Genomic DNA, 22,927 nt, shown 5'->3' with positions numbered 1-22,927 from the left:
CTCTACGTTCAGTTCATAAATATCGTGGGACCCCAGCTTATTTCCTTATTTCATTTGCCTGGTAGTTTTTTGCTCATACTTTATTTTCAACATTGCTTAAGCATTTTGTTTTGGGTGCATCTCTTGCATACTCAAGCGATAATGGTGACATTTCCAGCAATTGCTATAATTTTCCATTTTAGATACAGAGACATCTGTCACTTAGAACATCGCATGAAAAGCTTCCAGGCTAGTTCCTGGGATGGGAAGGCCCCTAGAAGCTGATACACGAACTGTGTAGAATAACGCAATCTCGGTGGATTACAGGTAAAGAGCGATGCTGGGCATGGCCAACTTTGACTTGCAGCCCACTAAACTCCAAAACAACATGGCACCTGGCCTCCTACAGAAACCAAATGGTGGACACGTTGACAGGAATGGTGTTAATCCAGCTCTGACTTGGGTTTGCCAAGCTTAGACTTCTATTTTCAAAATATTTAAGGCAAACACAAATCAGAATTAATTTTGTCAGTTACATTTTTCTTCAGTTTTGAAACCTTTATGGATTTGTATTAATTATCATGAAACCCAGACAAATATTTCATAAGCAGAATTTTTAGGAGGTTTTATGCCCCTTTTTATAAACCTCTGATAACGAAACTAGTAACCTAGTAGGGGGATAGTAAGGTGTATTTTGCATAGTCCGTGTACTCTCAAACATTATCACCTGACCATAGATGTGATCTTTGCTGCTCCAAGTAACAGAAAGCTCAGCCCATAAAAAGGAATTAATTGGCTCATATAATTGAATAGTCCAATAGTAGACAGAGCTTTAGATGCAGCTTGATCCAGGGCTCATGTCAGAATTAGTATCTTGGGTTGGTTCCATTTTTCAAACCACCTCTTCTCTCATATTCTCAAGATGGCTGAAGGCAGGTCCTGGACTTTCCCTCGCAGAGATGTATCACCAGGAAACACTGTTTCCAGCCCCAGTCACGGAACAATAGTCTTGGACTTTATTCTGACTTGACACACTAAGTCCTTCTTGGGACCATCACTGATTAGCTTAGTTCTGAGGCAACACCCTGCCCCTATAACGGAAGACTTTCCATGCAGTGTATGAGCTGGGTCAGGGAGAGGTACGCATCTGAACATAACTAAGGAGGGGAGCCTGGGAAGAAATGAGCAAATATCTCTACAGTCCCCATGCCTCTAACGGGAGGAAAACCAGCAGGTCCTGCCTTTTGGCACCCCTGCCACAGATACCTCTAGGAGCCTCACAGCTCTCAGGCTTCTCCTGGTTACTTCTTGATCTAATTTTTTGCTTCCTTAATTCTTGATCTCCTCTCTGCATCTCACCTTGTGTGGCTGTCTGCTTTTCTCCACATTCACCCAAACACAGAACATCACTCTTTTCCCTCAATTTGCTTTAGAGTGTTCTAACAGAGACAATGTATGTAGCAGTCCTTAACTGAAGGTTGGAGTAATGAGAATGACTTAGTAACACACTACAGCAAACAATTTAAATTTGAATATTAGCTCATAAAATAGCTTTATAGATGTAGTTCATACACCATAAAATTCACCCTTATAAAGTGTACAAGTCAGTGGTTTTTAGTGTATGCATGGCGTTGTTCAACCATCAGTACTATCTAATTGCATATCGTTTTCATCATCCCAGAAAGAAACCCTGTACCCGCTAGTGTTCCCCTTCATTTCCCCCTCCCTCCATCGCCTGGCAACCAATAGTCTGCTTTCCGCCTCTACGGATTTGCCTCTTCTGGACATTTTATGCAAATGGAATCATACAACATGTGGCCTTTTGTGTCTGGCTTCCTTCACTTAGCATAAGGTTTTCAAGATTCATCCATATTGGAGTATTTATCAACCTCATTCCTTTTATGGCAGAATAATATTCCATTGTGTGGATATATCGCATCTCGTTTATCCATTCATCTGTTGATGGACACTTACGTATTTCCCACTTTTTGGTTCCTATGAATAATGCTGCTATGAACGTTGGTGATAGTAGCTTGTTTTAAAGATGTCTTCACCACATCTGCTGTGGGGAATTTCTCACTGGCTCTGTCTTCTCTTTGTACCACAGCCTCCTCCCAGGTTTTGTACCTGTGCGACTGTGATGATAGATCTGCCATCACAGAGATGATGAAGTTGGCAGGGGGGGCAGCCTTTGGAATTATCAGCCAGAGTGGGTGTGAGATGTGTTACGTGTGGGACGTCTACTAGCTGTCTAAGTGGAGACGTCAAGAAGACAGTCGGCCATAAGGGTCCGGGGCCAGGGAAGGGGTCAGGGCAGGAGTCATCAAGAAATGGAGATACTCAGAGCCATGAGCTTGGATGAGACCACCAAGCAGGGGAAAGTAGATGGTGAAGAAGAGAGGACCGGGTTGAGGCCTGTGTGCTCCATCCTGAAGAGGGCAGGGAGAAGGGAAGGAGCCGGCAGAAGTGACCAAGGGAGTGGTTGGTAAGCGGGGAGGAGCCAGAGGGAGTGTGGGGTCCTGGGAGCCACCATGTGTCCGGGAGGAAAGGGTGACCAGCCGTGCCAAAACAGAACAGTGCCCGGCACCCAGCAAGGGCCCCAGAATTAGGAGCCTGTTCTGGTTTTTATTAACATCGTAGGTGGGAGGAAGCAGAGAGCAGAGGGCTAAAATTCCATGCATCACGACACAGAGTGAAGAGCCAGTGTCTAAAATGGATAAATCAAGAAGTGGAGGGAATAACAGTATAAGCATCATTTAAAAAATGGAGGGCTTCCCTGGTGGCGCAGAGGTGGAGAGTCCGCCTGCCGATGCAGGGGACACGCGCTCGTGCCCCGGTCCGGGAAGATCCCACATGCCGCGGAGCGGCTGGGCCCGTGAGCCATGGCCGCTGAGCCTGCGCGTCTGGAGCCTGTGCTCCGCAACAGGAGAGGCCACAACAGTGAGAGGCCCGCGTACCGCAAAAAAAAAAAAAAAAATGGAGATAACTGCCTCAAGAAGTTCAAAATTGGTGCCCCAGGGGAGAGGGTCACAGGTGGGGAATGGAGGAGTGTAAAAGTACCTTTGGATATTTGATTTTAAACTATTTTACATACATTTCTTTGATAGAGAAAATTTAAAGGACGCAAAAAGAGGACTTTTGCACGTGTGCGTGCACACTCACACACACACACACACACACACGAAAGGTGACTTCTGAGTGGTGTTTCGCCAGGTGAGCCCTGCTGTGCTGGGGGCCTCCAGCCCTGGTGTGATGACTTCCGACACCCATCCTACGCAGCCAGGACATTTTACTCTGCCTTCACTAAGCTCTTTTCTGGCTCAGTGAGAGACATGCAGAGCCCCGGAAGGGTAGGAATAACACAGGCTCCGGGGAAGAACCCGGGAAGGAAGTAATTAGAAATCTCTCCTTTCTTCCAGGTGCTGTCTGCTCTGTTTTCTCCCTTCTGTTGAGGGTCGGCAGAAAGTGGGGTGATGCCATCTTGCCCCCATCCCTGTCACACTGTAATCTCCCCCAGCACACCAACCCCCTGCACCACCCAGGCTCACCAAAGACGATGAGGCCTTTCTATTCTGGAAAATGAGAATTCTCAGAAGACCAACAGAAGCGCATGTAGAAAATAACTGAAATTACTGGTTATCAGGAGAGATGATGACCTGAAAGAGAAAGAAGATGTGGGAGGCGAGTGGACAGGAAGAGGGCTAAGATTCTCTACTGACGTGATGAGTAGTTTCTTGCTTATTTCCTGTGGCTTTTGCTCCAAATGAGAGGTTTCAGCTCCCACACGGTGAAGTGTGCATTATAAACCCGGCATTCATCACGGGGGACTTTCAGGGGGGAGGCCCAGAGGTGCCACTGGCATGATGAAGCGAGGTTAGGAATAGTGGGACCCAAACCAGAAAGAAACAGTAAGAAGCAGAAAGAAAACAGAAAGGCAGAAAGGGGACTGTTATGGACTGAATGTTTATGTAACCCACTCTCCCCTGTGTGATGGTATTTGCAGGTGGGGCCTTTGGGAGATGATTAGTCATGAAGGTGGAGCCCTCAGGAACGGATTACTGCCCTTATATGAGGCCAGAGAGCTAGCTTGCCCTGTTTCCACCACGTGAGGACACAAGGAGAAGTCGGCAGTCTGCAACCTGGAAGAAATCACGAGAACCCGACATGCCGGCACCCTGATCTCGGACTTCAGTTTCCAGAACGTGAGAAATAAATGTTTATTGTTTAAGCCACCCAGTCTGTAGCATTTTTTATGGCAGCCCACACTGAGACAGGGACTGAAAGGTAGAAGGTGGGAGAGAGGAAAGCCAAGTACGATGGGGAAAGGGAGATGATTTTTTTTAAAAAAAAGACGTAATAAGAAGAGAGGAGACTGACTGAAGAACTGGGTTTGGGTGTCATCTGGGGACTGATACAATGAGTGTTAGTTTCCTGTGGCTGCCATAATAAATTACAAGCTCGATGGCTCCAGCAGAAAGAATAGCAGAAATCTATTCTCTCACAGTTCTGCCATTAGTCCGAAATCAAGGTGTTAACAGAGTCACGCTCCCTCCAAAGGTTCTGGGCGGTGGGGATCCTTCCTTGCTGCTTCCAGCTTCTGGTGGCTCCAGGAGTTCCTGGGCTTGTGGCAGCATGACTCCAATCTCTGCCGCCACCTTCACATGGCCCTCTCCCCAATTTCTCCTCTGTGTCTGTGTGTCTCAGATCCCCCACCAGTCACTGGATTTAGGGCTCACTCCACATCCAGGATGATCTCATCTTGAGATCCTTTACTTAATTACATTTGCAAAAGCTCTATTTCCAAATTAAGTCACATTCACAGGTGATGGGGGAGCGTTAGGTCTTGGAAGTATCTCGTCGGGTGCCGAAATTCAACCGACTATAGTTACCCTTGTTTTGACTTAAGTGGGAGGGAGGATTTCTCAGGAGTATTGGGCAAACTTTAAAGTTCTTTTTTTGTTTTTGTTTTATTTGGTAAAGAAGTAAAATGAATGGATCAATAATAAGATATTAAAACTATGGAATAGGACTGAGAAAAAACAGGGCAATTGAGAACCTGAAAGTTAATACAAACCTATGATAAAAGTTGACGTGTTTTTTCTGTTATCTCATTGGATTTTGTGTGTGATAATACAAATGATATGTAGCAGGCATAGAGCAAGGAAACGAATATGTTACTGACATTTCCAGGAGTCCCTGTGCTGAGTGATTTTCTAGTTATATATTTGACTCACATAAATGATTGTCTTATCTGTTCATTGATTTAACAAACTTCGAACCCTAAAGACACATGTCAGGCCCTGTGAGAGGAACCAATAAGAATGTGACTGAACGGTGCCCTTAAAGAGTTCATGGTCTGATAGGAGAGAAGGACCTTCTCACAGGAAAGGAGCCCACAGCAGACAGTCATGGGGATTTGGAGAAGATAGTGCATCCGGGTGGAGGCATCAAAGAAGGGCTTCCTGGAGGAAGTGGCATTGAAGCTGGACATTGTAGGCGGGAGGACTGAATATGTGGTGATAGGACGAAGGCCATTCTAGGCAAAGGCAAAAACAGATGCATGGGTGAGAGGTTGCACAGCGTGTGTGGGGGGAAATAATGAGGGGCTCAGCTTGGTTGGACGTTAGCGTGTGTGGAAGAAAGTAGTGGAGATTAAGTGTGGAGAGGTTAGGCTGGGGCCGGCTCAGGGAGGGCCTTGAAGGTCACGCAAAGGAGTTTGTTGTGCAGATCCATCGTTCCCAGATTAGGAGGGAACACACAGCCCCAGGAGGGTGGTTTGAGAGTCTCCAGGAGTGGAGGTAGTTGGAAATAGCCCCTCCAAAGGGTGTCATATGTCCACTGAGCCATCCCTCCTACCCAAGGACTGATGCCCTAGCAAAAGGGGACTGTTAAACCTCTGAGCAGGGGGTGATCCGTCTGCATCTCCTTGTAAGACTTACTGGGGTGGGGCAAGACCAGAGGCAGAATCCTGTGGGGACACCACCACCAACACCCTAGTTATGAGGAAATGAGTGCTGACCAAGGGGAATGGTCATGGGAAGAGAAAAGAGGAAAGCAACTGGCTCTGAGAACTTCTCTGTGAACAGGGACTGAACTGTCAGGCTCCAGGGCCGGATTCGGTGGGAAAGCTTTCCTTGCTGACATTCACTCTTTATTTAGGTTGAGATAATGTGTACAAGATTCTCTCAGCATCTTATCTTGTAGCATTTTAGCTGGTGAATTGCCGACTCTGAGGGTGTGTAGATGGGTGACTGAGATGCTCGTTTGTTCTCTGATGGTGTTCTTAAACTCTTGAGTTGTTTTCTGTTTCACTGACATTGGGGGAAGGCAGGATGAATGTCCAAATCCTCCTTGTTTCTTTCATCTGGATGATGGAAAGATTTAAATGTTTCACCAGTCCCTTGTTGACACGCCAGCTGTAGTGAGGCCTGCGAGGTGCTGAGGGCAGGAGTGGGAGGGGCGGATGGGATGGGAGAACATGCTGGAAGGGAGACACTGCTGTGGGTTGATGTATTAGCTCAGCTTCCCACAAAGTATTCCCTTCATCCAGCTCAGGTCAAAAAATCTAGGAATCGTTCTTATTTTTCTTTTTTTTTTTTAATTGTTGACTTCTGACAGTTGCCTTTTAAAAAATTTTTTATTTATTTATTTATTTTTGGCTGTGTTGGGTCTTTGTTTCTGTGCGTGGGCTTTCTCTAGTTGTGGCGAGCGGGGACCACTCTTCATCACGGTGCGCGGGCCTCTCACTGTAGCGGCCTCTCTTGTTGCGGAGCACAGGCTCCAGACGCGCAGGCTCAGTAGTTGTGGCTCACGGGCCTAGTTGCTCCGTGGCATGTGGGATCTTCCCAGACCAGGGCTCGAATCCGTGTCCCCTGCATTGGCAGGTGGATTCTCAACCACTGCGCCACCAGGGAAGCCCTAGGAATCGTTCTTGCCTCCTCTTGTTCTCTCTTCCTCATTCAGTCTGCCAAGTCCTACCTTCAAAACATGGCAGCCAACAAGGAGAACCCTGAGGACATTATGCTAAGTGAAAAAAGACAGTCACGGAAAGGCAAAGACTGTGTGATTTCATGTGGATGAGGCATCTAGAGTAGTCAGATCATAGAGACAGAAGGTAGAATGGTGGTTGCCAGGAGCTGGGGGGAATAGGGAGTTAGGTGGGTACAGAGTTTCAGTTTGGGAAGACGAAAAAATTCTAGAGGAAGATGGTGGTGATGGTTTTCAACATTGTGAATGCGCTTTAGTGCCGCTGAACCGCACACTTCAAAGCGGTTAAGGTGGTAAATTTGATGTTATGTATATTTTACCGCATTTTATGTTACGTATATTTTACTTTTTTAAGAAAGTGCACCTACACATAGATTCCAAGAAGATAGGAAACATGGTCAGCACTGACCACCTCCACGGCTACCAGCCTGGTCCAGGCTGCCTTGATCTCTCATCTGGGCTAGGGCAACAACGTTCTACCTGGTCTCCGCTTCTGCCTTGGCCCCCAACTCTCTATTCCCAACGTGGTAGTCAGAGCGATCTGAATGAAACATCAATCAGATTGTGTCACTCCTCTGTTTAAAGACCTCCGAATGGCTCCTCACGTTACTTAGAGAGGCTGGGCTAGCTCCCTGCACCCCTCTGCGGTCACTTCTTACTGTTCTCCTTTGCTCTAGTTTTGCAGCCACAGTGAGGCTTGACTCCGCTATTCCCTCACTAGGCCAAGCAGCTCAGGGCCTTTGCTCCTGCCATCTCCTCTGCCTAAAGTACTCTGCCCCAGACAGCTGCATCCCTGTTCCCTATTTCCTTCAGGTCTCAGCTCAAATTTCACCTTAGCAAGGAGCCTTCCAGGGCTACCCTACAATAGTGCCCCTTACCCCATCCCACACTGTCTGTCCTCCTTGCCCTGAACTTATCAACCCCTGCCATATTTGTTTGTTTACTCAGTTATCTCCAGTATGTTGCCCCACAAAAATGTAAGTTCCAGGAGGGCAGGTCTTTTTTGGTTTGGTTTGCTGCAGTTTTCCTAACACCCGGAATAGTGCCTTGACTGTCTTAGGTACTCAGTAAATAACTGTTGAATGAATGGAGTATGTTGAGACTCTCACTCCTTAGGCAATGAACCGATCAGGAAAACAGAAACCACTCTAGGTATCTCAAGCAATAAGAGACTTAATACAAGGAATAGAGGGCTTGCAAAATCTCTGGAAGAGTGGAGGTATAAAGGTGAGGGAAAACCATCATGAGCGCTCAGGCCCACCACTAGCTTATGGAAAATCAGAGAATTTCAGAACCTGCAGGAACAGTTGCCAGTGTCACATTTGCCTGCAGCATGGAGGCGGGCCTTTACTGGGGAAATGTGTGAAGGCAGAGCTCGTGTGTGTGGGCCACGTTTGCCTGTTCCTGACGGGAGAGCAACGAGATTGCTTCCTTCTCCCAAATATCACACAAGCTAACCTGGAATCCTCCTGGTTGCTATGGTGGAAAAGGTAGTCCCCAGGTTTCTAGCCCCTGCTAAGGGGGAATCTACAAGGGTAGAGAATGCGGCTGAAATTCCATCAAAGGCAGAATATGTCCACCTTCTTTTCTCTTCTTGCTTCCCCCCCCCAGTTACACTCTTTTAGTGGAAGAATTTATCCAAGAAAGAGATCATTGAAGCAGACTGAGTGATTTCAAGGACTGAGGTCTATCAGACTTTGTTGTCCCATGTGATAGGAATGTTCTGCCTCAAATTATCAAAAGGTAATGATTATAATCTAAAATTTATGTAGCTTGTAAATCCACTCTATGTCAATAAAAATTAAAAAGAAATTTGTGGAGCTATCTGCATCAGGTACTGTACTAAGCCTCTCATATACATCACTTAATTGAGCCCTCATGAGGTAAGCATTATTTTGTTTGTTTTTGTTTTGTTGCGGTACGCGGGCCTCTCACTGTTGCGTCCTCTCCCGTTGTGGAGCACAGGCTCCAGACGCGCAGGCTCAGCGGCCGTGGCTCACGGGCCCAGCCGCTCCGCGGCATGTGGGATCTTCCCGGACCGGGGCATGAACCCGTGTCCCCTGCATCGGCAGGCGAATTCTCAACCACTGCGCCACGAGGGAAGCCCTGGAGCCTGAGTTTTTAACCTTTCGATCACTCCTCCCCGCCCACCCCGTGCCCCGCCCTAAGAATTGTGAACACTAGTTCTGAGGCTCTCAGCTGTATGAAGGTGCACGAGGAGGGAACAGTTTTATAAGTCTGGCTAGATTTGTCAGTAACATAAAAATAAAGACTATTTGAATGTAATGCCTGGGAGTTTGAAACATGAGCTAGGAGCAGGTCTCAGGAAGCACGTCCTCTGGGTCAGGGAATCCTGGAACAGCAACATCACTTGCTCACTGTAGCAAAGAGGGGGTAAGTAGAGAAGGATGGTTTGTGATTTGGAAGGCTAATCCCTTCTTTGCTACTTTAACTTCTTTTGTGATGTTGGGCATATCATTTAGCCTTCCTGTGTTTTGGGGCATCTCACCAGTGCAAGTGAAATAACTATGCCAGCGTTCCTCATAGAAGAATAAGGGGTGAGGGGGGTACTAATCACTTGGTATAAATTATTCTGAAAACCCAGCTGCTAAAGAGTAATGTTCTGTGCTGGCATAGAACTGAATATTGGACTAGAGGATCATCTAGGTGTCACTGAAAATTCAACAGTGAAGGGCTTGCCTCCAGTAGCTAAGGAAGATGATTACACAGTCTGCTGGATTTTTCAGTCATTATTTTGGCCTTGAAAGCCTGCACTTTCTTAGCTCTAATCTGAACCCATCACTCCTAAATCTTAACCTCCTAGAACGAGGTATATTCCTGTCTTTGTTCTCACCCCTGTATATGGACTTACTGAAAACGGTCTTGTTTTACCATAGTTATTTTTATAATTACTTGGGATTGCTCACTACATTTGTCTTTTGGGCTATAAGACGTTCAGAACAGAATGCAATGTTCAAGGTAAATTTCAAGTGACCTTTTTCCCTTGAAAAGCGCAGCACTTGAATAGTGGTACACATTCATTTCCACCATACACATGTATTAAGAGCCACACCCAGCACTGTGCTGAGTGTTAGGGACATAAAGATTAAGGATGTGTCCACTGGTCTTAAGAAGCTCATAATCTAACAGGCGTCGTGCACACAATTTTGAAATATGAAATGGATGCCTCACACCTTGAGTTGGAGCTCTGTGGTCGCTCTGTAGTTAACAATCGTGTTGCACCTTAGCACTGCACTGTGGCTTTAGAACTCTTTAGGAGTAATCCATTTAATAGAGAAAGGATGGCAACTGAAAACAGATATATGGACAGCTCATGCGTAGTTATATTGTTATACAGCTATCTGCTTAATGCTTAGTAATTAGGGATATTGGGAGGATAAGACTGCAGTCCCAGAGAGGCTGTGGAGAATGTAAGTTGGACTAATTGGGAAAAGCTTCCTGCAGGAGGTGGGTCTGCTTTAATATAGCCAAAGTTTATATTAATTCTGAGCCTATTATCTCTTGCTTGTTTTTTAGGGAAAACTTCTTTCTAATTGTCTACCATTCAGAATCTGGATTCAAAATCTATCTCCTTGATGTAGGAAGTTTGCTGTTTTGGGCTTGCCTTTGTGCTTTTTATTTTCTCACACTTTTGAGACTCTGCATTTTCACACGTTATTTCACTTTTTTCAGGACTGTTGGCGACACCTCTCAATTTAGCACAGCTCTGTATTTCACTAGTCCTCGTTTACTCCTCCTTAAAGATCACTCATTAAGATGACACCTAAGGCCTCAGGCCTCCCTGCCTTGGGGCTGTGGGCCACACATCACATTTTGCAGCTCAGAAACCTGGGCTGTACTTTCAATCCATGCGCCAGGGTGCGTCTGAGAGATGAGATTTGCTAGGATTTGCTTCAGTAAAAGCTTTTGCAAGGTAAATACCTGTCACCTCTTGTGGGGTCTCTTCATCTGTCAAGCAAGTGGAACTCTCCAAAGGCAATCTGTGTGCTAGGCTTGGCTTCTGTTCTGTAAGACCTAGGTGTTTATTGGCTCTCATTCTTCTGAACCACTGGAGGAACACTTTTCTTTCTTTAGTATACGTTCAGAGTTCTCGACAGGGAGTGAAGCTGGTCATATGAGAGACCCATTGAACCGAGGCTACACGATATTTCTTCGTATCCCCTCCACTAGGAACACTGAGGCCTCTGGGTTTTCTTATTGCTTCTTTAGTTGCCTGTGGCTCTGTCCTCATTGTCAGGGGCCTGAAAAAGCGCACTAGCAGGACCCAGCGTGCAGGAGGCATTAACTGATGACTGGTCTTCCTCGTGTACTCCAGGCAGCCCTGGGACTGACATTTCACCCTGCTGCCTGCTGTTCTGTGGACAGTCAGATTAGCCAGTTAGCCAGACGGCCACGGATTCTCTGGGCACGTTATTATTCTTCTCATGGGACTTGGTTTCCTCATCCTTAATGTGGGACTGAGAAGGCTGCCTCTCGCACAGGTGGCTGCAAGGAATTAGAAACCAGTAAAGGGATTGCTTAGCATATGGCTGAATGTCAAGGGCAATAGAAATGCTTAATTTCATTTATTTAATAGTAGTTGGATGGCCACGTGAACGTTGCTGTGGAAACCATAATTCCTGAATTCTCTGACACTTATCTGTGTTTTGCTTTTAAAAGAGGCTTTACATTTAAATCCTGTGGTTTTTTTATATTAGAAAAGTAGCAGGAAGGATCACAGCTTGATCTCATTCACTACCTTTTTATAAGAAACAGTGTGGGCTGCCACTGCTTCCCCACCAAGGAACATCTGTTGTCCAGTTACTCTCACCTGATCACTCTTTTTTTTCAAGGTCATGTCTCCATCCATCCATCTATCCATTCATCCATCTATCCATCCATCCATCCATCACACTGCATTTCCAACTCATGAGTTGAATGGGGCAAATGCAAGTAGATCAGAACTATTGATCTTCTAGCAGGTATAGAACAGAGAGGGTGTCTTTGGTGATGCAGATGTGTGATGGCAGATCTCGTAGAGCTGGTGAGATCAAGGGGGGTGGCGGCAACCGAGGGCATGGCTGCAGTGAAAGTGGAGGCTTCAGCAGTTCAGAGGACCAGGGGCTCCTCAGGCTGGTGCCTGGGGGCTCAGGCAACACATAGCTGGGAGATGACCATCTAGGGTGTGGGCAACAACAGGACTGGTTAGAAAAATTGGTCTTGATTCTAAGCTCTCACTGGAGGAACTTGTGGAATCCCACATCTCCTGCAAGTGCCTCTCTCCCTCAAGCAGGATCCTCATATGGCTACCTGTCCTCCACCATGGGCTGTGAAGCCCTCCCCTAGATTGCGTGTGCCTCTCTGCCCATCACCTCTTGTGGTTGACTGTGGAGCTCATTCCCAGCGCCTTGCTTCCAGCCACTGCTGCCCCTGCCGACGCTCGCTCACCCCCTCCTCCCGGCCACAGTGACCCTCATCTGGCAGTCCCTTACAGAGATCCTAATATCACAACTCTTCTTCTTAAGCACCTGTTCTCAGTTTTTTTCATGGCTCTTCTATTCCCACCAGCGGTCAGCCAGGGTCTCTTGACGTTCTTCTCAGTGCTGGTCAATGTGAAGAGAGACCCTATGGGATTCCAGCTGGAGCTGCCGGAATTCCTGAAGTGGGCACACAGGTCAACCCTCTCTCTGGGAATTTTGCTTCAGAGGGAAAATGCAATTGGATTATTGTGGCTATATCTTTTCTAAATCAAACACAACATATTCCTCCCATTTTCCTTGTTGTCGAAAATGCTATTTCAGCTCACATGCCTGAAAATCACCCTTGACTCCTCAAGTGTCCTCCTTCCATTCATTTGGTCTCTAAGCCTAGCTGATTGAGTGCTGATAGCCCTGAAATGAATCCCTCATTTCCATCCCATTTTACCTCTCCCATCACTTTTTGTTTAACAGTTAATGCTTAATATTTATTTATTTGGCTGCATCAGGTCTTAGCTGTGGGCTCTAGAGCACACGGTAGCCCCGTGGCATGTGGGATCTTCGTTCCCCGACCGGGGATCAAACCTGCGTTCCCTGCATTGGAAGGCGGATTCTTAACCACTGGACCACCAAGGAAGTCGCTCCCATCACTTTTTAAAAACAGCTTTAGTGAGATATATTTTACATATAATAAAATTCACCTTACACAAGTGCACTTTTTTTTGATAAATTTACTGAGTAGCGCAGCTATCCCCATAAATCAGTTTCAGAACATTTTCATCACTCCAATAAGATCCCTCATGCCCACAGTTAATCCCTGTTCCTAACCCCGGCCCCAGGCAACCACTAGTCTGCTTTCTGTCTCTATAGATTTGCCTTTTCTGAAAATTTCACATGAATGGAATCATAAGATATATGATTTCTCATGTCTGGTTTCTTTCACTTAGCCCAATGCTTTTGAGGTCTGTCCACATTGTAGCATGTATCTACACTTCCTTCCCTTTTATTGCTAAATAATATTCCACTGTATGGATATATTACATTTTGTCTATCCCTTCACCAACTGATGGACATTTAGGTTGTCTCTACATTTTGGCTATTAGTGGCCGCATCACTTTACATCCCCCCAGCAGTTGTACGAGGGCTCCCATTCCTCCATATCGTCAGCAAGAGTTGCTATTGTCTGCCTTTGTGATTATACTCATTCCAGTGAGTATGAAGTGGTGTCTCATTGTGGTTTTTCATTTTCATTTCCATAATGACTAAGGATGTTAAGCATTGTTTCATGTGGTTTATTAGCCATTTATATAGCTTTGATGAAACACTGTCCACATCTTTTGTCTTTAGGTTGTTTGTTTCCTAATCATCGAATTCTAACACCTCCCATCACCTTTTACCTCCTAACTGGTATGCCTGCTTCCATGTACTTTTTTTTACAAAGTGCTACCAGATTAATGTTATGTGTGGCCTAGGCACCATTCCTCACTTACTCGAAACCCCTCAGTGTTCTCCACTGCCTGAAGTTCAAACTCCTAAACTTGACATTCAAACTATTACACGATGTGATTCCCTCTCTCCATACTCCCACAGGCACTGGAGTTCTTGAAAAATAGCTCACTTGTGACCTCCCTGCCCTTTCCTTCTGGGTGTTTGTCTCGTGTCTGATGTCCTTCCCACCCTCCCTAGTCTCTGACCCACCCTGCAAGGCCCAGTCAAGCCACTTTCCCAAGGGTCCCCTCACTGACTCCTCCTGGGGGACTCTCCCACCTTTCTCTGACTACCCTGACTCCTTGTTTCCTTTGTCCTGCTGACCTGCTGACCTGGCCTGCCTCTAAACTGAGTGCTGTTTCAGAACTTTTAAATAAAAATGTTTCCCAGCACCCAACACATAATGATATTCTGCTCCAGCTCTGTTACAAGCTCATCAGAACAGTCATCAAATAGATAGGCAGTGGTTCTGTTTTACTTTATGTCCTGGACTTCACAGCCTTTTATTTATTTATTCATTTATTTTTGGCTGCATTGGGTCTTCATTGCTGCACATGGGCTTTCTCTAGTTGCAGTGAGTGGGGGCTACTCTTTGTTGCAGTGCGCGAGCCTCTCATTGCGGTGGCTTTTCTTGTTGCGGAGTGTGGGCTCTAGGCGCACGGGCTTCAGTAGTTGTGGCACACGGGCTCCAGTAGTTGTGGCACACGGGCTCAGTAGCTGTGGCTCATGGGCTTTAGAGCACAGGCTCAGTAGTTGTGGCGCACAGGCTTAGTAGCTCCACGGCATGTGAGATCTTCCTGGACCAGGGATCAAACCTGTGTCCCTTGCATTGGCAGGTGGATTCTTAACCACTGCACCACCAGGGAAGTCCCTTCACAGCCTTTTAAAGTCTCACCTGTCACCAACATGTGCTGCACCTCTGATCCTGCAACTGTGTGTGGCTCCTGGTTGGGGACCAAAGAAGGGCCTGCATTTCTTCCCTGGTGCTCCCCCAGCTGGATCTCTGTCTTGGGCAAGTCACCTCACCTCTAAAGGGCTCTGGGGTCCCCCTCTTATATTCCTAACTCCAAATTTAGTAAGTTGTAAAACATAAATGATGTATGATTATTTTTTTCTTTTTTTTTGGTAAAGCGCTCTGAAGTCTTATTTTGTTGTAAAATATTTATTTTGTAAAATTTTATTTATTTATTTATTTTTTGGCTGCGTTGGGTCTTCGTTGCTGTGTGCGGGCTTTTATCTAGTTGTGGCGAGCGGGGGCTACTCTTTGTTGTGGTGCGTGAGCTTCTCATTGTGGTGGCTTGTCTTGTTGAGGAGCACAGGCTCTAGGCACGTGGGCTTCAGTAGTTGTGGCATGTGAGCTCAGTAGTTGTGGCTCACGGGCTCTAGAGCACAGGCTCAGTAGTTGTGGCGCACGGGCTTAGTTGCTCCGCGGCATGTGGGATCTTCCCGGACCAGGGCTCGAACCCGTGTCCCCTGCATTGGCAGGCAGATTCTTAACCACCGTGCCACCAGGGAAGTCCCAAAATATTTATTTTTAATCACCAATATTCTCTACCCATCTCTCTCTCCAGCTATGGTGGTTTTTTTGTTTTTGTTGTTTGTTTTTGTATCCTGGCTTTCTCTAGGGATGCAGGTACGTGTGTGTGTGTGTGTGTGTGTGTGTGCGTGTGTGAACACTTATGGCCATGGATGTTCATGGGGCACCCACCTCTTTTACCCTCTAGCTCCCTGTGAGCCCTTTACTAAAAATTGAAACTTGGGCTTCCCTGATGGCGCAGTGGTTGGGAGTCCACCTGCCGATGCAGGGGACACGGGTTCATGCCCCGGTCCTGGAGGATCCCAAATGCCGTGAAGCGGCTGGGCCCGTGAACCATGGCCGCTGGGCCTGCGCGTCCGGAGCCTGTGCTCCTTAACAGGAGGGGCCACAACAGTGAGAGGCCCGCGTACTGCAAAAAAAAAAAACAAAAAAAAAAAATTGAAACTTGCTTTAATTTCCTTTTTATATTTTAGTAACTTTTCTTATAATAATAATAATGATGATGTTAAACTTCTCTCAGAAAACATAGAATTGGAAACTCCCAGAAAGGGCTGCTATACTCAATATTTTGATGTTAGATTCTAGTCTTTTTTCTGTTGCATATATAATTTTCTTTTGGTTTCACTGAATTATCATTTTAATGTACATACTTAACTTTTTAAAATACTTAAAACTATGATATCATCAACATCTTTCCATTTTTTCCAAAAAATTATTCTTTTATGAAAACATTTTTAATGGCTGCATGGTATTCCACCATCTGACTACTGTAAGTTATTAAACCTATCCCCTACTGATACACACGTAAGTTGTTTCTCTTCCTTCACTGTTATAAACAGTGATGCATAGAAAGCTGTGATCCCTTTCCAAAGCAGGCTGCTTCTTGTGGTAAGTGGCAGCACAGTCCATAGTCATCACACCTGGTGCCCAGTGTCAGTGGGCGAGCACTCACTGTCTGAGCTTCCTCTCTGTTTTTAATAATTAGTCTTTTCTCCCCCCCGCCCCCGCCGCCACAAACCAAACAAAAAAAACCTCTAGCCACACAAATTTGGTTCACACCCTTTCTCTTTCTATACCTTTATTTTCTGAACTGTCTGAACTTTGGACAGGAATCAAACTTGGAATTTAGCATGAAAGGAATTCATGAGCATAAAACGATTAATGATTGAAATGATCATCTAAGAGTGGAAAGCCTTCCTTAGCTTGCAGGATAACAACCCTTCTCTTGCAGTGGCCAAGTACACAAATTAAAGTTATCAGCTTGCTGATGACTCTTTGGCAGCCCACACATGGTCATATGGTTCCCCAGAACACCAGTAGATCATATGCAAATATTGTTTGCATATTCATCAAGATACCACATGGACGGTGTAAGCTGCTTTGATTCTCTTTCAAGGAGAAATGCAGGCGCCTCTGGCACATGCACTCCACTGGCTCCGTTGGCATGTTGGTGCCTGAACCAACATGGAAATTATTCAAAAGAAAAATATTAAAGAGGAGTGAAATCTATCATAGTCTGCCCTCTGCTTAGCAATTAAAAGTTGCCAGCCTGATTTTGGTTTTTTATTTCTGATTTATACTTTTAGGCTTTCAAAAACATGGTGACATAATATATTTTAGCTATAAAATTTATTAGCTACTCACCCCTGAGGTATAAATAATGAGAAAGCTAAATTGCATTTTCTGAAAATATAAAAGTCCCACGAAACACTCCCAAAGAAGTTACATCTGTTTAATAAGTAAGCAACAAGGAATATGGAATAAGAATTTCATTCTTAGCCAGGTAATGGACCTTAACTTTTTTTTTGCACTTTGTACTTATGAATATAGCAGGGAGATACTGTTTTTCACCCAGGGGTATCAATGGAGTAAATAAATTTGTGTTAATAGAAGCTCTGGGTTTTTGGAAGCCAGTATGTAATTTTTTCATTCATAAAATGAGTGTTGTTTTTTTTAACCTAAATCTTGAAGTAATTCCATTAATACCCTCAAATATACAAGCACACCTAATTTTACTGTGCTTCACAAATAATGTTTTTGTTTGGGTTTTTTTTGTTTTTTTACAAGTTGAAGGTTTGTAACCCTGCATTGTCAGATGATACATTTTTAGCAGTATTTTTATAAATTAAGGTATGTACGTTTTTTAAACATGCTATCGCACACTTAATAGACTACAGTATAGTGTAAAGGTAATTTTTATATGTACTAAGAAACCAAAACTTCGCGTGACTCACTTTATTGCAATATTTGCTTTATTGCGGTGGTCTGGAACTGAACTGACGCATGCCTGCATAGATCTAGAGATTTCTATCTATCTAACAGTGAGGGCTTGGGTTGCATCATTAAAAAACTTCAGTTAGATAGAAAATAAAGTTATAGCTAGTTTCTTTAAAGACTAACTCTTTAGGCTGCTAACTCACAAAATAAAAACTACAAGAATTCTAAAAACCTAAGGTCAATTTGAAAAAGCCACCATTAAGCTAAAATTAGGGAGTGCTTTATGAACAATTGAATTTCCAAAAGAAAACAATTACAAGCTGCATAACAACAACAACAAAAACCTATTTAAAGGCACTGGAGAGTGGCCAAAAACGGGCACTGGAGGGGATTCAAGGACTCAATCCTTGAAAGAAGGGTTACATGGGTTTTTCCAGTCTGCTGGGCACAGTGGCTATAACTCAAGGTGAAAGCCAGTCTTATTGGTTAGAGGCATTTCGTGGTGGAGTTTAGGGCTGTAGCTGGAAAGGAAGGAGAAAAATCCCAGAAAGGAGAGAGTCAAAGTGAGGCAGCTCTAAAATCCACATTTCATTTCCCTCAAATCCTTGGCTCATATTTTTGAATTTTGCCTACGTGGAAGAGCTACAAGAAGTCCAGGGGAAAGAGCATCTAGAAGCTGAAAGAGTGGAGCAGAGATTTCAGCTGCTATCACTGCAGGGGAGCAGAGCTTGGAGTTGAAGTCCCTAGTTAGAGGGGCCTGGTAAGCACTTTAGACTTTCCACAAAAACCCTAGAAGGGCCATACTTTAGGGGTAAAGAACAAGTCCCAGGACTAAGGGCGAAAACTAAACGGAACTAATTGCTCTAACAAAGTATAAAGCCAAGCCTCTACAAGTTTAAGGTGACCCACCACTAACTTAACTGTCTCCTAGAACAACATCAGTACTTTTCAAAGGAAGATAATAGAATCTAACGTCTCTATGATGTCATATCCACAATATTCAGCATACAGTTAAAATTTAGTGGATATGAAAAGAAACAGAAAGATGTGATTCAGAGTCAAGAGAAAAATCACTTAATAGAAAGGGACCCCCAAATGAGCCAGATGTTGGAATTAGCAGGCAAGAAATTTAAAGCTCTCATTATAACTATGTTCACAGATTTAACGGAAAAAGAAGCAGAGAAAGGGAAACTATGTATGTACATATTGAAAAGTACAGTATCTGAAATGAAGAATTCATTGGATAGGCTTGACAGAGATTGGAGATAGCAGAAGTAAGGGTCAGTGAACTTAATAAAGGGTCAATAGAAAGTATCCAGTCCAAAGAATAAAGGGGTAAAGATTGAAATAATTAACAGAGCCTCAGTAACTGGTGGGACAATTCAAATAGTGTCATAATATACATGTAATTGGAGTCCCAGAAGGAGAGAAAAGACAGAAAAAATTCCATAAATAATGGCTGAAATTTCCCCAAACTTGGTGAAAAACTTACAAGTCAAGTTATAGGTCCTAGAAATTCAGCAAACCCTAAGCAGGATAAATACAGAGAGACCCACATCCAGGAGCATCGTAGCCAAACTGCTGAAAACCAATGGTAAAGAGAAAATCTTCAAAGCATCCAGAGAAAAAGGACACATTACACATAGGGGAATTCCCATCAGAATTAATGCTGGCCTCTGATCAGAAGCAAGGAAGGCTTCTAATCTGAGGGCAATGAATATCTTGAAAGGGTGGAAAGAAAAATAACTGTCAACCAAAAACTCTGCATCCAGTTAAACTATTCTTCAAGCTCCGAAGTGAAACAAAGACATCTTCAAATAAGCAGAAGCTGAGAGAATTTGTTGCCCAGAGACCCTCAGTATAAGAAATGCTAAAGGAAGTTCTTTAGTCTGAAGGGAAATGACCCAGCTGGAAAGTTGGCTCTATAGGAAAAAAATGGAGTTTCCCAAATGATAAAATTGGGTAAATATAAAAAAACCCACATATTTAAAATGTTCTAGTTTCATTAAAAGACAACAAATTGTTTAAAGTAAAATTGAGAAGACTGTATTATGGGTTTTACAATGTATGTAGATATAAAATACATCAAATAGTAGCACAAAGGAGGGAGGCAAAATGGAATTATACTGTTGCAAGTTTCTTACATTTTAGGTGAAGTGGCACAAAGTTAACTCTTAAGTAGCCCAAGTTAAAGATGCATATTATAATCCTTACAGCTAAAAGGCCAATAGAAGGATGAAAGCGGAATAACTAAAAAAAAAAATCAATTAACAAAAAGAAGGCAGAAGAGACAGGAATGAAAAACAGAGTACACACAGAAAACAGATCGATATTAGCAACAACATGAAGCTCAAAAACCTCACGTTAAGCAACAAAAGCCAAACACGAAAGAATACACGCTGCATGGACTTTACCGATAAAAAGTTCAAGGTCAGGTAAAACTAATTTATGGTGATAGAAATCAGAGCTGTGATTGTGTACCAGGGATGGGGATCACCTGGGAAGAGGAAGGTACGAACTTTCTGGAGCGATGGAAATATATAACTTGATTGTGGTGGTGGCTTACCTGGGAGTGTACAGTTATCAAAATTCAGAGAATTGTACACTTAAAAAAATTGTGCGTTTCACAGTATGTAAATTTCACATAAATTTTTTAAAGCATCAAATCAAACTCTCCTGCGGGGCTTCTGGTTGTAAACTTTGATCGACAGAGGGCGCTCCGAGCTCACCAAACACGCTTTGGAGCCCCATCTACTTTGGGATGCAAATCAGACCGCCTCGGGTCTCCTCTGTCTCCAAGGTGAATTTCCCAGCTCCCCAATACTCTTCCTCGACACCACTCCTTCCCCACCCTCGGCTCACTGGCTTCTGCATTTCACCTGGCCACACGCTGCTTTTCGGCAGATGAGCAGTGCATAGCTAATGGCTATGCTATTTTCGCAGCATCTCCGCGGAATACAGATGGGGATGGAAGCTGGCTGGTGTTGCCCGGAGGTGTACCTGACCCCTAAGGTCTTCTCTTGATATGATCACTTTTAAATGGGAAGTAGGAACGTAATGGAAACTTCCACACTGTTTTCGACATCTACATTTTGACCTTCTTACCTCGCTTTAGTGCCTGTGAAACATTCCCACGCAAGGGCTGCGGCGGGAAGGGGTGGGCGGAGGGCAGTGCGAGGGATGCGCGGAAGGAATTTTCCCTGAGGAAAGCAGGTGTGGGGCGGCGTTGCCACAGGGCTCCAGCACCCCAGGATATTGTCTTCCTGCCCCCTCCATATCTCAGAGGGAAGCTAGAGGCTGGAAAGCCCCAGGCGTCCTTTGCGCCCTCGCATGCCCCCAGGCCAGGTCCCTCCCTGGCGCGGAGATGCCATTACACCTCACGTGATCACCGCACGGGGCTGGTCCTTTCCAGAGGCGTCTCGCGGGGTGTTAATTAAAGGTCACAACAAAACAGACCTGCGGGCTCACCAGAAGAAATGTCCTCCCGGGAGATGAAAAATGACACCCCGGAGCAGCTACGTGTGGAGCCCGGCAAATGCCGGCTTCCTGCGCTCCAGGCGCTGCGCCGGGGGCGGAGGGGGACTGGAGAGGGCGATGACTGGGTTCTCCCGGGACACGGCGGGCCCTGCGCGCTGAAGAGCAGAAAGGGGGATGCCGAGGGGACCCCCGGCCAAGGCGAGGCCAAGGCCAGCTTGCACACACCCCCTTCCAGGCCCGCGCCGTCTGCGCCGAGCGTGTGCCGCGCGGCAAGTCCCTCAGTTTCCCTGCCCGGCGGCGGCCCTTTGCTTCCCGGGCTCGTGCGGCCCAGCCCTGGGCGGCTAGGCACAGCACACACTGGGTCGCGGGCGGGCGGGGGCGAAGGACCTGTTCTCCCGCTGCGCTCGGGAGGGTGGCCCCCAGGCCGGCCGGGCTTGGTAGGGCAATTCCAGAAAAGGTTTGCAGGGCAGGTCTAGGAGAACAAAGGCCGGGGGGAGGACCCGGCATATTTGTGGACTTGTTTGTGACTCAATCCCTCTTACACGGCGTTTCAAAGGCAGAACTGCAAGCCTTGCCAGGAAGAGAAAGAACTTGGGGGCGGGGAGGCTCGGGCGCATTTCTGTCCGGTCGCGCTCGCTCGGCGCTGCCCCCAGCTCCAGGCTCGCGCAGTGCTGTTTCATTAGAGCCCTGGATCCGGGCCACTCACCAGCAACTTCCCCGCAACAGGCGAGATTTACGACCCCCTCCCCCGGCTCTCGGCCTCGCAATGTCAGGCAGGAGCGCCGCAACATAAAATGGATCCCGGCAGACGCGGCGGCTGCAGCCAGGCGGCGGGCTCCCCGGAGGGGCCGCTGTTCGCGAGGCTCCGCGCTGCGCCCCGGCGCACAAGCGCGCCCTGACCGCAGACGCCGGCCGGGGCGCCCCGCCGGCCGGGCCACGCCGCCGCCCCTCTCTGCCCTCGCGCAACTGTCAGGCAAAGCGGGCCGGCGGATATTGGCTCCCCAACACGCCGAGGCTCCTCCCCGATCTGGATCTTTATATTTTGGGAGAATTTCTTTGAACTCAGTTACCAAGCTCCGCGAAGGAGACAAGTTCCCAGAGCCGGCTCGCCGGCGGAGGCGAGGCGGGGGGCCCGCCCACCTTGTCTGCAGCTGCCGTGTGCCCCGATTGTACTCGTCTTTTCCCTCGTGGAGGAAAACGGACTCGCTAGGCTGAGGAGAATGCCAATTATCTGGATGTGACCGTGAAAAGAGAACGTGTGGTTGGAGAAGGCAGAAGAGGAGGAAACGCATTATTTGAAGAGAAGAATAAACCAGGCATTGCAACCCTTCTGCAAATTAGTGCTGTTACTTCTGAGGTCCATCTGCTTTTATCCCCCCGCCCCCTTCAGTTAAGAAACCTTGACTTGAGGGCCAAGAGACAGCCCCCTACAACTGGACACCCTTCTGGGTTGGAAGACCTTTTGGATGTAGCGTTGGTGGAACATTTAGACACTCTCCTCTGGAAAAGCCACCATGAATTCGGTAGCTGGGAATAAAGAGAGGCTTGCAGTCTCCACCAGGGGCAAGAAATACGGGGTAAGTTGTGATGGGTATAATGCGGAGACGCGTTACCGGACTCTTCCCGGCCAGGGTTCCCCTTTCCGGGTAACGTGCAGCCAGGGCAAGGTGGCCCCGAGCTCTCCTCCCGCTGCTGAGGCGCCTCGGCTGGGCCAGCCGGCGTGCGCGCGCGGAGGCGGGTCCGCCAGCAACGACGCCAGCGCACT

At 46.2% G+C, this 22,927-nt stretch overlaps 1 protein-coding gene across 1 annotated transcript in view; it reads left to right on the top strand.

The window, feature by feature from the left end:
* The first annotated feature begins 21,601 nt into the window (after window positions 1-21,601).
* KIF26B (kinesin family member 26B) overlaps window positions 21,602-22,927 on the top strand; it is a 506,655-nt gene continuing 505,329 nt past the window's right edge. The window contains exon 1 of the mRNA XM_019920589.3: window positions 21,602-22,739. Within this exon, the coding sequence (XP_019776148.1) occupies window positions 22,677-22,739 (63 nt within the window). The 5' untranslated portion in view covers window positions 21,602-22,676. The remainder of the gene's footprint in view (window positions 22,740-22,927) is intronic.

Source organism: Tursiops truncatus, chromosome 1 (assembly GCF_011762595.2).
Source record: "Tursiops truncatus isolate mTurTru1 chromosome 1, mTurTru1.mat.Y, whole genome shotgun sequence".
In the NCBI taxonomy this organism is placed as follows: Eukaryota; Metazoa; Chordata; class Mammalia; order Artiodactyla; family Delphinidae; genus Tursiops; species Tursiops truncatus.
This window is presented reverse-complemented; position numbering and strand designations above follow the sequence as displayed.